The 13,414-nt window shown below is 43.7% G+C and overlaps 2 protein-coding genes across 3 annotated transcripts in view; both read right to left on the bottom strand.

Moving 5' to 3' along the window:
- Nucleotides 1–421: 421 nt before the first annotated feature.
- On the bottom strand, nucleotides 422–2,037 carry APOF (apolipoprotein F). Its single transcript, XM_027855098.1, has 2 exons — nucleotides 1,952–2,037; nucleotides 422–1,610 (listed from the first exon to the last, which is right to left on the bottom strand). Exon 2 carries the CDS (start codon nucleotides 1,582–1,584, stop codon nucleotides 784–786), a length of 801 nt encoding a protein of 266 aa, XP_027710899.1. The 5' UTR covers nucleotides 1,585–1,610; nucleotides 1,952–2,037; the 3' UTR covers nucleotides 422–783.
- A 4,734-nt stretch (nucleotides 2,038–6,771) lies between these two features.
- The window catches only part of TIMELESS (timeless circadian regulator), a 29,260-nt gene continuing 22,617 nt past the window's right edge, over nucleotides 6,772–13,414 (bottom strand). For both annotated transcript variants that reach the window (XM_027855079.1, XM_027855080.1), the window contains 9 exons: nucleotides 12,077–12,200; nucleotides 11,910–11,992; nucleotides 8,643–8,785; nucleotides 8,331–8,478; nucleotides 8,184–8,252; nucleotides 7,957–8,075; nucleotides 7,664–7,856; nucleotides 7,471–7,569; nucleotides 6,772–7,188 (listed from right to left, as the gene is read on the bottom strand). In XM_027855079.1, the coding sequence (XP_027710880.1) occupies nucleotides 7,103–7,188; nucleotides 7,471–7,569; nucleotides 7,664–7,856; nucleotides 7,957–8,075; nucleotides 8,184–8,252; nucleotides 8,331–8,478; nucleotides 8,643–8,785; nucleotides 11,910–11,992; nucleotides 12,077–12,200 (1,064 nt within the window). In that variant the 3' untranslated portion in view covers nucleotides 6,772–7,102. The remainder of the gene's footprint in view (nucleotides 7,189–7,470; nucleotides 7,570–7,663; nucleotides 7,857–7,956; nucleotides 8,076–8,183; nucleotides 8,253–8,330; nucleotides 8,479–8,642; nucleotides 8,786–11,909; nucleotides 11,993–12,076; nucleotides 12,201–13,414) is intronic.

The following is a 13,414-nucleotide window of genomic DNA, read 5'->3' as shown; positions in this document are numbered from 1 at the left end:
AAGCTCTTGGAAGGCTTCCTCAAAACGCCAAGCCCCGCCCCTCCCCAAAGGGTGGGGCGTGAGGGGAAAGCCCCGCGTCCTGCCTGCAGCAATTGGACGGAAGGCCCAGTCAAACTCCGCCTACTTTTTGCGGCGGGAGGGAGCTCTGCTAGAAGAATAGCCCAAAGAAAAGTCGAAGATTGAAGGCAGGGAGGGTGATAGTTTCCAGGAATTGAGGCGGAGCTACAGGGGAAAAGGAGATCTCAAGCTAGGGGTGAGATTACGGGCTGTCAGTCAATCAGGGGGCGAAGTTGTGAGCGGTGCCCAATATAGCGCAGTAGGTAGGGTGCTCGCCTTAGAGTCAGAGAAGCTTATGTTCGTGCGTTCAAACCTGACCTTAAGCATTTTGTGTGCTAGAGGCGGCGCGGAGACTGGCAGACTTTGCATCCAGTATTCCAAAAAGGTACGAACAACTCCAGTCCATCCCGTTTAATTCAGTAATCATTTATTAAGCGCAGGCATAGATACAAAGAACAATCAAGCAGCATTTATTAAGCCTTGCACATAATGATATGGACGTTATTTTACATGCCATTGGAGTCCACAGCTCTGACTCTTCCTTATAAATCACTTTCGTGCCCCACGTCCCAGCTCCAGTGCCAGCTGGTAGGTAGGTAGCCTCTGGTTTCTCTACTATCCCCAGAACTTGAATGACTCCTAGTTTCACAGGGAGGTGGCCTATGTCACTTCATCAGCCATATGTTTGCTACTGCCCATTGTTGGAGTCACCCCATGGCCTTTCTCTCAGCTGTTGCCTATTTCTGTAGTGGTTCTCCAGTCCTTCTGCCAGCTTTGATCTGTGCCTGGGGGTGGGCTTCCTGACCCCTCCTTATTACTGTAATATTCTATCAGTCTCTGAATTCCAGATTTGACTACTGGCTTAAGTGCCAAACTGGCTATTAGCCCTGCAGGGCCCCCCGTTGTCCCCATCAACCCAAGAAGGAAATCATAGCCTAGGTCCACTGCTGCTTCCTGTCCTCGATCCCAGGCCTGAGCTGTGCAATTCTGGGCAGCATAATAGAAAGCTGTACCAAGATTATAGAAACTGCCCACTTGTGGCAGAAACCGCATTACGTTGTACACTCGTTGCTCCTTCTCATAGACACAATCTGCCAGGGAGAGTGAACGAGGGGCCCTTCCCAACCTCTCCGCACTGCCCAGGAGCTGCAGAATGGAGAACAGTACCCAGTCCGACTTCCTTTCTCTGCTGCCCTCTTGTAGGCCGTGGAGCTGCTGGATGAGGGTCTCTGTGGCTTCCACCCCGCCCAGTCTATAGAGCTGCTGCCGAAGGGCACGAGCGTCAGTTGGACAGCCAGCTTGCTCCAGGCTTATGTACAGTGATAGGCTAATCAGGTACCTAGGCAGAGGGTCTAGGCGGTTGAAATTGGGAAGAGACTCAGGCATCAGCTTCCAGCAGGAAACGGGGCTGAGAATGGGCGGCTGGGACTCCAGGGAGGAAGGAGGTAGGGGAGGCTGGGATCCAGCTGGGAGGGCAGCTACTGTGTACAGCAGCAGAAAGTCGAATAGAAGCACCATTACAGGCATTCTGGAGGGTAGTGGACACAGCCTTGCTAGAGAGGAACATAAAGGAGACACAAAGCTATTCCTTTCTGGCTAAAGTCTGAAAGTATTCAGATCCCAATTGGAGAACAATTCTACCCATGTTAGAATCTCCACCTCAATAACTTGGTACCAACAGATGAGGTTGGAATTGTTGTTATTGAACATAAATAAATATATATATATTTATATTTATAAATTTATATGCATATAAATATAAATAAATATATAAATATAAAATTAATTATTCAAGAATTTGTGCTCTCCTTCCTCCCCTGCCACTTCTGGTCTCTTCATCTTTGTCTTTGACTATGGAAAGCTCATCAAACAAAAGAGACAGAAGGAAACTCACCTGCTCAAGAGCGACACTCTCCTTTGTAGGTCTCACTGCCTTGTGACTTTCCTGTTGTGGATTTTCCACATGTCCCTCCTCCTTCTATTCTGTCCCAAAGATCGGCAAGAGATGTGGTCACTGCAAATATTTGTCCATCTTGCACCAGATCAGACTTTGTCCCCTCGTGGTATAGGAAAGTGAGCAGCACCATAGGAAGTTTGAGGTTTTGAGTCCAAGTCTAAGCTCCATGACACTTAACAATTCATTTAACTTCCACGAACCTGTTTGTTCATCAGTATAACAGGGACTACAGCTAGGTGGTGCAATGGGTACAGCATTGAACCTGGAGTTGGGGAGACCACAGTTCAAATCCAGCTTCAGACAGCTGTGTGACTCATGCAAGCCACTTAACCTGTTTTCCTCAACTTTAAAATGGGGGTAATGATAGCACCTACCTCTCAAGATAGTTGTGAAAATCAAGTGAGATATTTTCAGATGGGATGTTTGTAAAGTCCTTAGCACCACACCTGGCACATAGTACTTGCTATGATAATAATAATAATAATAAAAATAAAAATAATAATAATAGTTGTTATTTCCACTGAGGAATATGTATGAAGTGCTATATAAAGGTAAGCCATTATTATCATGCCTTCATCCTCATTAGGAAAAAAGCGTTTTACTTAATAGTTTCTCTTCCTTGCTATTCGGTTGCTACCCATACTCCCACGTTCCTGCTCAGGATCAGAGAAGTCTAGGGAATGGACATTATGGAAGATAAAAGATTAGTTTGAGATTCTCCAATCTTACCCAGGCTGTTCCTTAGTCAAGACGATTACTGGTGCCATATTTGCAATCTTTCTCATGCAGTAGATCTGTTACAGCTTGCATTGCATTCATATAACCTTTAAGGGCCTAAAGCAGGGGTGCAGAACCTGCGGTCTCGAGGCCATGTGTGGCCCTCTAGGTCCTCAAGTGTGGCCTTTTGACTGAATCCAAACTTTATTGTGAAGTAGGTGATTCACTAGAGGTGATTACAAAAAATGAGCTACTATGAATTAAAAAAAAGAAATAAGTAGGCAAAGGAGAAATAATCTAACCATAGAGAGTTATTATGGGAATGGAGAAGACTAGGATTCATCTTCAGAGGAAGATACTGAAGCAAAGAAATCTTTTTCCACCCCAAAGAGTAATGTCAAATGATCACCTGCCTGAAAAGAATTCATATAAGAACTTAAAAAAGATTAAAAATCAAATGAGAGATGGAGGAAAAACAAACAAAAAAATAATAACAATCCAACAAACATAAAAAGATTATGAAAAGAAAGTCAGCCAATTAGAAAGGGAGATCCAGAATCTTTTTTTTTTTCCTTTTTAGGCAATTGGGGTTAAGTGACTTGCCCAGGGTCACACACCTAGTGTCAAGTGTTTGGTCTAAGGCCAGATTTGAACTCAGGTCCATCCTGACTTCAGGACCAGTGCTTTATCTACTGTGCCACCTAACTGCCCCTGAGATCCAGAATCTTAAGGAAGAAAATGACTCCTTGAAAATAAGAATTGGGCAAGGAGAAGCCAGCGAAGTCATATGACACCAAGAAATAATAAAACAAAATATAAAGAATGAAAAAATAGAAGAGAATGTGAAACATCTCGTAAAGAAAAACAACTGGGGGCAGCAAAGGGCATAGTAGATAGAGTACTGGCCCTGGATTCAGGAGGACCTGAGTTCAAATCTGGCCTCAGACATATAACATTTACTGGCTGTGTGACCCTGGGTAAGTCACTTAACCCCCACTGCCCAACCAAAAAAAAAAAAAAAAAGAAAGAAAAAGAAAAACAACTGATCTGGAGACCAAATCAAGAAGAGAAAACGTAAGAATAAGCGGACTATCTGAAAGCTATGATCAAAAAAAGAATCTTGATGTAATAATACAAGAAATGATTACAGAAAATTGTCCTGAAGCATTAGAACAAGAGGGGAAAATAGAAATTGAAAAAATCCCCCTATCACCACCTGAAAGAGATCCTATGAGGAAAACCCACAGGAATATCATACTCAAATTCTGAAACCTCCTACCTCAAGGATAAAATATTATAAGCAACAAGTAAAAAACAATTTAAATATGGCAGTGCCACAATTAGAATCACACAAGACCTAGTAGTGATAACACTAAAAGACCATAGGTCTTGGAACACTATATATTGAAGGGTAAAAGAACTGGAGTTATAGCTGAAAATATCATACCCAGCAATGCTAAGCATAATCTTGAATTAAAAAAAATGGCCATTTAATGAACTGTCAGACTTTCAGGACTTTGTTAAAAAAAAAAAAACTGAACTTAATAGAAGATTTGACATACAAGAGCCAAGAGAAATGTAAGGTACATACCAAAGACTAATTACAAGGGCCTTGGGGGCAGCTAGGTGGCGCAGTGGATAGAGCACTGGCCCTGGAGTCAGGATGGACCTGAGTTCAAATCCGGTCTCAGACCAGACATTTGACACCTCCTAGTTGTGTGACCCTGGGCAAGTCACTTAACCCCAATTGCCTCAAAAAAAACAAAAACAAGGGACTTGAGAAGGCCAGACTGTTTACCTTTTATATGAGGAAAAGTAAAATGTATGGCTAAGATTGTTATTAGTAATTGGGTAGTTTGTAAGAAAGATTGGGGTAGATCTGAGTATGATGTGATTTTTAAAAGTAAAACCATTTAAGAACAGCTGAAAAGAGTAATTATCTTATACAAATGAGGTGCAAGAGGAAGAACTGACACAGAGGTATTAGATGGGGGAGGAGGGAGGAGGGAAGAGGGCTGGTAGTTCTGGAAACCTACTTTCATCAGGGAATGGGTTCAAGAGGGAACAATATATAAATATCTGGAAGAGTATAAAAGTCTTTTAAATTCAGAAAGGAGATAGGGAGGGGGGAAGAGGATACAGGAGGGATCCTTAGAGAGCAGGGTGAGGGAATAGGTTAAGAGGGGTATAGAAGAGTGTTTAGATTAATGGGAATGGGAGGATAAGGGAGGGATCCTTGGAGGGGGGTAGGGTAAGTAACAGGAGGGCAAGGTATTGGGTAGAAGTAAAGTAGAGGAGTCAGGAGTGATAGGAAATAAGAGATACACAAACATAAAATAAAGATCAGGAGTAGAATTTGTTAGGGAAAAAGGAGCAGGGGTGGTAACCATGATCTCAGACAAAGTTAAGGCTAAAATAGATCCAATCAAGAGAAAAATAGGGAAACGACACTATGTATCAGCCACATTCATCAACCTTGTTTTGGACTATTAAAATAATTAGACAGTATAAGGTTGGAATATTGCTGTGGTGTAGGAAATGATCGAGTTGGTGGACTAGGAAAAATATGGAAACTCTTGGACTTATGAAGGAAGAGGTTATCCACCTTCAGAGAAATGGGGACAAATAAGTATAGTATGGTCTTACATAGATGCATATGAATGCATATGTCTATATATGAGTATGATTGTATGATTATAGATATCTAAGTATATGTATGTAAGTGTATGTATGTAAGGGTATATATATGTATATATATATTTGTGTGTATATGTCTATATATGTATATATGTGCATATATATGTATGTGTGTATATATATTTATATATAAATATTTTCGAGCTTAATTATAGCCTGGGGAGGTGGATAAGGGGAGAAAAAGAACAAAGTAAAAGGTACACAGCAGAGAACAAAAGAAAACTTACAAGGAAGCAAAGAAAAGACGGACAGCTCTGAACACAATGCACAGTATTTATGATATTGACTTTTTTAAAATGGAAATTTATCACTGCATATTTTGAATCCTCTCTTACATCCTGCTGTATACATGGAAATGCTTTTTTTTCTTTTCTTATTGTGTATTTAAGTTTCAGTATTTAAGTTTGTAATGTTTCTTCTATTCCTACTGTGTATTTAGGTTTCAAATACTTTTTTTTTTTGCTTTTTTTTTGGTGAGGCAGTCGGGGCTAAGTGACTTGCCCGGGGTCACATAGCTAGTAAGTGTTATGTGTGTGAGGCCAAATTTGAACTCAGGTCCTCCTAACTCCAGGGCCGGTGTTCTATCCACTGCACCACCTAGCTTCCTCTAAAATAATTTTTTTTAAAAACATGGTCAACATATTCTTAGAAAGTAAGAGAAGGGAGGGGAGGTCAGTCTATTATGGCTTTCCTTGTGGTGATAATCACTTGGTACAGTAAGAGGCAGCAAAACAAAGCTGAATTTGGGCCATGGTAGGTGCAGTCCTGCTGGAGAGAAATAAAAGGTAGAGAGCAGGGTGGGGTAAGGGAATGGCAAGAGGCTCAGAGTGTTGCCAGGTCATAGCTAGGGACTGTTCTTAGCCCATCTCTCGTGGGACTTGAACCTGAGACTCGTCCCACTCACTGTACCACCCCTGAAGGTCTGTGAGGAAATCTCACTTGTCTCTGGGGCGAAAAAAAAGGCTGAGAAATGACCCTCTTAGGTGTGACTGCCCATTTTTCTGTTCTCCTAGCATCTAGAATAGCTGAAGTCAGTAGGGAGTGGAAAGCAAATGGTTCAAGAAGTCAAAAAAAAGATAGGGCACATCTCTCTCTGCAAGCTGGACTTTGACCTCTTTGCCCTTGTTGCTAGGTCACAAAAACCTTCTCTATTTCTCTGTCACTATGCCCTGTAACTTCCCCTCCTGCCAGCAGCCATGGTGAGTGCCACTGGCCTCAGGATCCTTGGACCAAGAACCACTCCCCAGAAGCCTGGGTATACAAGGGGCAGAAAGACCCTGACAGTGTCACTGTCACGTCCAGTAAGGTAGAGGTGGAAGCCTGGGCCAAGGGGTAAATGTGATAAGATTCAGGCCAGCAGAAGCAGGTTTTTATTTGCTGCTTTATTCATAACAAAGCACAAAACAAGAAGCACCAGTAAGTTGCCAGGTCACCCCCACCCCAAAACTCCAAAGCTGGGGGACAGGTAACCAAGGGCCAGAGAAGGGCAGGCCCTGTTCACTAGGAAATTGGAACAAAATCCACTCAAATGAAAACTTCAGTGAGGAAACACCCCCTGCTCTCTTTGCCAGGCTGCCCCAGCATCCCAGAGCTGCTCCTGGCAGGCAGGTGTGGGGACCAGTGCCGGGGCATCCTCTCAAGTCACCCCAAAGCCCACCAGACACAGTCAGCGCCTTAGTCGTCTTCATCCTCAATCAGAAACCTCCTTCTCTTGTGCATCCTTGGAAGCTCAGGGGAGCCTGGGTCAGAATCTATGAGACCTGAAGGGAGGGGAAATGGTCAGGGTCTTATGAGAGGGGTGACAGAGAGGAAGAATAGGAGAAAGGTTATTACACACAGGCACACAGACACACACATACAGGGTGATGGAGAGAGAGAGAATAGGAGGAAAGTATTGACATACACACACACACACACACTAATGGAAAAGGAAGATAGGAGGAAGGTATTATACAAAGGTACAGGCAGACATACAGGGTAATGGAGAGAAGAACAGGAGGAAGGTATTACACACAGATAGACAGACACACACACACCCCTACCTTTGTTTTTACTTTCATTTTTCTCTTGCTCCCCATCACTGTCTAGCAGTTGTAGCTTCTGTGGCCCAGAACTTAATGACTCCTTATCAGCTTCCCCCTCTGAAATGGCCCAATGAGGCACATGAGTAAGGGACCACTTCAGTGTCCCGCCACTTCAGTGCCCCGGCCCGTCCCCTGATCCCAGACCCGTTACCTGCTGACTCTAGGTCGCTCTTCCGTTTTTTGGCTGCCACAGGGGACCCTGGGACATGAGCCAGCTTCTCCTTCCTGGGCCCCTGCTCTGGGCGGTCTGCAGACTGTGGCTCAGGCCCTTCCCGACCCAAAGAAGCTGCTGCCCTCCGCAGCACTGCAGGGCTCAGCTTGGCTGGGACGCGCCAGAAAGATTCCTAAGTGGTCAGGGAAGTCAAGGCCGACAGTCTGAATGGAGAGAAGGGCAGGAAAAGCACCAGTCCCCAGTGTGGTCCCTCGCCAAGCCAAGGCACTCACCTGTTCTGAGGCTGGAGGCCGAATCCCCAACTTCCTCAACAGCTTCTGGAAGTCCTGGTTCTCCATTGCATCCTCATTCTCCTCCGTTAGAGGTACCAAGGGCACTGCCTGGGTGCAGCCTAGGAACAGAAGGGACAGACCAAGACTGTCCCCTCCATGCCGGACTCAGGTACCCAGAAAGCTTCAGGGCCCTACTCCTCAAATATTCCCCAACTTTTCCCACTCACCATCTTCCTCCCGGTCATCAGCTATTCGAATCAGGCAGTTCTGGAGCCAGAGGACGGGGGCAGAGAAGTCTGAGGAGGTAAAGGAAAAATGATGTGCCTGCCCTCTACCCTTGCCCCCCCCAACTCCCCTCCCCCCCTTCTCCTTACCTTCCTCCTGCAGGATTTGCCTAAGGCTTTGGAGTATGTGGACTGAGGTGCCTTGGGCTGCTTCTGCCCCTGGGCCCTCTTCGTCCTCCTCACTATCTTCCTCCGGATCCTCCTGGTCAGGGTCCTTCAGAGGATCCTTTCCATCCAGCTGGAAGAAAGCAGGCATAAGTTGGGCTAGAACATGGAGAAGGCTGGAGAGTACTGAGTGGGACCTTCTGATTCCTGCCCACTTCACCAGAGGACGAGGGAATAGCCAAGAAGCAATGAGATGACAAAGGCTCAGCGTGGAAGCAGTACCAAGACGATGCTTACAGGATTGGGAATCACAGGCTTCCTCTGGCGCTTCTTGTACAACTCCCGTCGATCTGCAACTAGCCCCAGGGACAGAAGTTTCTCCACTATCCGGGCCCGTGAGCGCTTAGCCGTGATGTTCTTCATGATGTGACCCAGGACATCTGCAGAAAGGGACAGATAGGGAGGAGGCCCAGAGGCAGGAGATGGAGGAGAACAAGAGACCACAGGATTGTAGGAGGAGGCTGATCCAACCCCACTACTTCCCAAAATGCAGAACATGAGCTCTCACTGCTACTGAATAATCCTTCTAATCTACACCTATCACATTTCCCACACTGACTGTTCCAAACCTTCTTACCTCCTCAAAAGACCGTCTACACCCGCACCTCTACCACACACCCTTAGACCAGCTGATTTACCCCACCTACTTCACAGAGAAGGCTGAAGCCATCTAAGGAGGACCCCCCCCAACACACACACACACACACACACACACACACACACTGCCCTTACTCCATTCTTTGCCTTTTCCCAGTATCATCACCTACTTTCTTACTTCCCTCTTGTATGTGCACTCCTTGATAAGGCCAATTCCTCCTCTCTACCTGTGACCCTCAGCCCATCCTCTCTAGCCTCCTCCAGTACGCTACTACTGCCTTCTCTTCCCCTGCCCCTACATTTTAAAAAGTCTTCTATACCAGATGCTTCTGTTCCTTACCACATGCCTTCTCCTTAACCTCCTGCAACCTGGTTTCTCTTCCACTACTCTATTGCTTTCTCAAACATCACAAATGACTTCCCCATCACCAAATCCAAATGGACTTTTTTCATCCTTAATCTTTCCTGACCTTTCTTCAGCATCTGACACTGACAACTACCCTTTTTCTTTCCAGATCTCTTCTCCTTTTAGAATGTAAGAGACATAAATTTTCTGGTTTTTCTTTCATATTTTCTTCTGTACTCATCTTCTGATTCCTTAAGCTGCCTGTTCCTCAAGGTTTTTCCCTTGGCCCTGTTTTTTTCTCTCTCTGCATTCTTTCCCTTGGCAATTTCATTAATTCTCATGGCTTCAACTACCCCCGTGTATGTAGACTACTTACAGAACTATGTATCCAACTCTGACCTCTTCTCCAAACTATAGACCACCAATTCTAACTGACTCCAAGCATCCCTCTACCTCAATATTCCGATGGGTCAGAAATTCTATCAATCCGAAAATAAGTTTTCTTTCCCAAATCTTTCCTCCTAAATCCCCCTTTCTGACTTCACTATTTCTATCAGCAGTATTTACCCAATCTCCCACATCTGAAAATTTGGTGTTTTCTTTACCTCTTTCCTTTTCCTTATTTTTCATATCCAATGATTACCAAATTCTACAACTCCTGTGTCCTCCCAATCTTCTCTTCCTGTCCACATCTTTTTTCTTATTGCCAAGAACTCAACATGAGCCTCCATTACCACCCATCTGGAGTCCCCAAACAGCCTCTTTTAGACGATTCCTCTCTAGTCTCCTCCATCCTCAATGGATCCTTCATCCTGCTACTAGACTTCCTAATGTGTATATCTCAAAAGCATCTATTATGTGTCAGGCACCGTGCTAAGCACTTTTTACAAATAGTATCTCATTTGATCCTCAAAACAAGCCTGTGAGGTAAGTGCTACTTTCATCCCCATTTTACAATTGAGGAAACTGGACACTGATTTGTCCAGGTTCACACAGCCAGTAGGTGCCATAGGCTCTATTTGAACTCAAGGCCCAGTGCTTTAACCACTATCTGGTCATATCACCCCTCTATTCCAAAAGTTCATAGTTCTGTACTGCCTAAATAAAGTTCAAACTCCTTGACCTGGTGTTCAAGGCCCTCCACAATTTAGTACTACCTACTTTGTGGCTTACCCTCTTACTATTCACCACATGCCAAATGGACTACTCTCTACTTCCCAAACATGACTTGCACTTTACCATGGTTTGTTCACATTGTTCTATGCATGTTGTATGTATTCACTTGTTTTCACTCATTGGATTCCTACTTATCCTTTAAAACCCAAATCAAATGCTACCTCTTCCATTAAGCCTTTCCTGATTCCCTATAAGTAATAGGTAACTTGGCCTACTGGAGAGAACACAGAACTTGGAGTTAGAAAGACTAAGATGCAAATTCCATATTAGACATTTATTATCTCTCAACCTCAACTTCCCCATCTGGAAAATAGGGATAATCGTAGCACCAGCCTCCCAGGGTTGTTGCAGAGATCAAATGAAATAATGCATGGAAAGCATTTTGGCAGCCTTACAGTGCTATATAAATGTTAGCAATTATGATGATAATTAATACAACTTTTCCTTCTCACTGCATAAAGTATGCTGCTTTGAACCTATCTAATGCATTTAACATGCATTATTCTGTATTATGGTTATGTGTGCAGGATATTCTCTTACTAGATTGTAAGCTCTTTGAAGCCAGAGTTGGGCTTTACCTAAGTTTATTTCTCCCCCAACAGTTAGAATAGTAGCCTGAACATAGTAGGAACTGAATAAATTTTGTTGAAATTGATTATCTTACTTTTCTATTTGTATCCCCAGAACTTGCACATTGTTAGTGCTTAATAAATGTTGCGTTTTTTTAATTTGTTTATTCAAATGATAGAAGGGAAGATTTCACATTTCATTCATAGTATTCAAAGCTGGAAACAATCTTTATGTCTAATAATTAAGTGATAGATGAATAGACTATGATGTGTCAATATAGTTGAATAGGATTCCTATGTTTATAGCTAAAACAGACCTTAGAGATTATTTGGTCCAAGCCCCTCTTTTTATAGATGAGAAGGATGGCTTGCCCAAGGTCTGACAGGCAGGAAGGAGCAGAGTACAGATTCTCACACCAAAGCCAGAGCGCTTTCCACTGTATCATGAGTGCTACTATGCCATTAAAAGTGGTAAAGATGATAAATACAAATATAGAAATACTTGTTATAGAAATAGAAGAAAGCAGAATTAGAAGAACACATGCATTGACTGTGAGTATAACAAAACTTCCAAAGTACAAAGATGGAAGGAGATCAAGAGGACACAAAGTAGATAACTAGTGTTCTCTTGAAAATGTAATTCATTCAGATTATATAGTTTTATTGCTTATTACATTTGTATTAGTGGGGATAATTAGCTTGTCATACTTTTTAAAGGAGCGATGAGCCCAGTGTGGAGGATGAAAAACAGTGGCGGAAGGAATCAGGTTATGTGGTCACCCCCTTCCAGAGACCCTTCCCCAACCATCACCTCACCATCGGAACCCTGGAACTCTTCAAACAGTCGCTGCAATTCTAACTCCTGATCTTCTGTCCACAAAACCAAGTTTGTCCCCTTTCTGTCTGGAGAAAAATCAAGATCAGTGGAGGAAAGGAACACCAGAGAAGGGAAAGAAAATCCCTAGTTTGCCAAGGATGCCTGCCTTTGTCTTTGGAAATCCTTGACACTGTCAGCCAGTCCAAGTCGAACCAACTGGTGAATGACCTGTTTTCGAGAACGAGTTGTAGTATTCAGGCGTGCCAAGATGGCATCTATCACGTCCTCACCTGTGGAGAAAGGAGGAATAGGTGAGTAGAGGGAAGTCTAGAGCTCAATGGCCTCCATCCCAAGCCCTTCTGGGCTCAAAGCCTTATTGAGATCATATATTTCACTGGATTGTAGACTTACAACTAGAAAAGAATGTAGAGGTCATCTAGTTCAGCTCCTTTACCAACTGAAACCTAGTGAGGTCAAGTGAGTTGCCCAAAGGTAGGAGGTACTAAGTGGTAGGACTAGAATTTCAAAGCTAGGATTTTTTTTTGCCCCATAGCAAGAATTCTTTCCACTATGCCAAGCTGCCTCATGACTTTCAATGACCTTTCTTGGACTACTACTCAGTCGCTTTTGCTAGATCACCATTAATATCTCATTGAGTGTAGCCTAAGGCTCTATCCTGCACCCTCTTCCCTATTCTCTTTATCACTTTTGATGAACTGATTAGCTCCCATGGGTTTAATTATCATCTCCATGCAGAGGACTTCCAGAGCTATATTTCCAGCCTTCGTCTCTTCTAAGCTTTGAGTCTTACATTCCCAATTGCCTACTGGACATTTCAAAATGGTTGTCCCACAAGCATCTTAAATTCAACATGTCCAAAAGAGAACTCATTATTCCCCTGCCCCTCCACTAGCCTCCCAGGTTTACAACTTTGAACTCAATATGGACTTGTCCCTTCCCCTCATCCCACTATTCAATCAATTTCCAAGCTCTGTGATGTACCTCTACAACATCTCCCCTATCTTTCCTCTTCTCTTTACTCATGCAGTGACCACTTTTGTTCAGACCTCTATCATGTTGCACAAGGACTACTACAAGAGCTTCCTCACTGGTTTCCCCACCTCTCTCCTCTAATCTATCCTCCATGCAGCTGCCAGAGGGATTTTCCCAAAGCCCGTCACTCTGACCATGTCACTCTCTTGCTCAATAAACTCCAGTGGTTCTCTTTTACCTCTGGGGTCCAATACACGATCTGCTGTTTGGTATTTATAGTTCTTCCCAAGCCTAACTCCACACTACCTTTCCAGACTCATTATACATTACTGCCCTTCACGTATTCAATGGTCTATCCAATCCAGCCTTCTTGCTAAATTTTACACATATCTCTGTGCCCTTGCACGGTCTCCCGGAATTCACTTTCTTCTCACCATTACCTCTTAGAATGGTTACTTTTCTTCTAAGCTAAGCTCAAGCATTTTCTATGTAAGGCCTTTCCTGATCTCCC

Source organism: Vombatus ursinus, unplaced genomic scaffold (genome assembly GCF_900497805.2).
Source record: "Vombatus ursinus unplaced genomic scaffold, bare-nosed wombat genome assembly UNPS02010769.1, whole genome shotgun sequence".
NCBI lineage: Eukaryota > Metazoa > Chordata > Mammalia > Diprotodontia > Vombatidae > Vombatus > Vombatus ursinus.
The sequence above is the reverse complement of the archived record's forward strand: the minus strand, read 5'-3'. Positions and strand labels throughout refer to the sequence as shown.

Coding starts and splice junctions, on each gene's coding strand:
- APOF (XM_027855098.1), bottom strand. CDS start 1,584: ATGCCTGTAATGGTGCTTCTATTCGACTTTCTGCTGCTGTACACAGTA.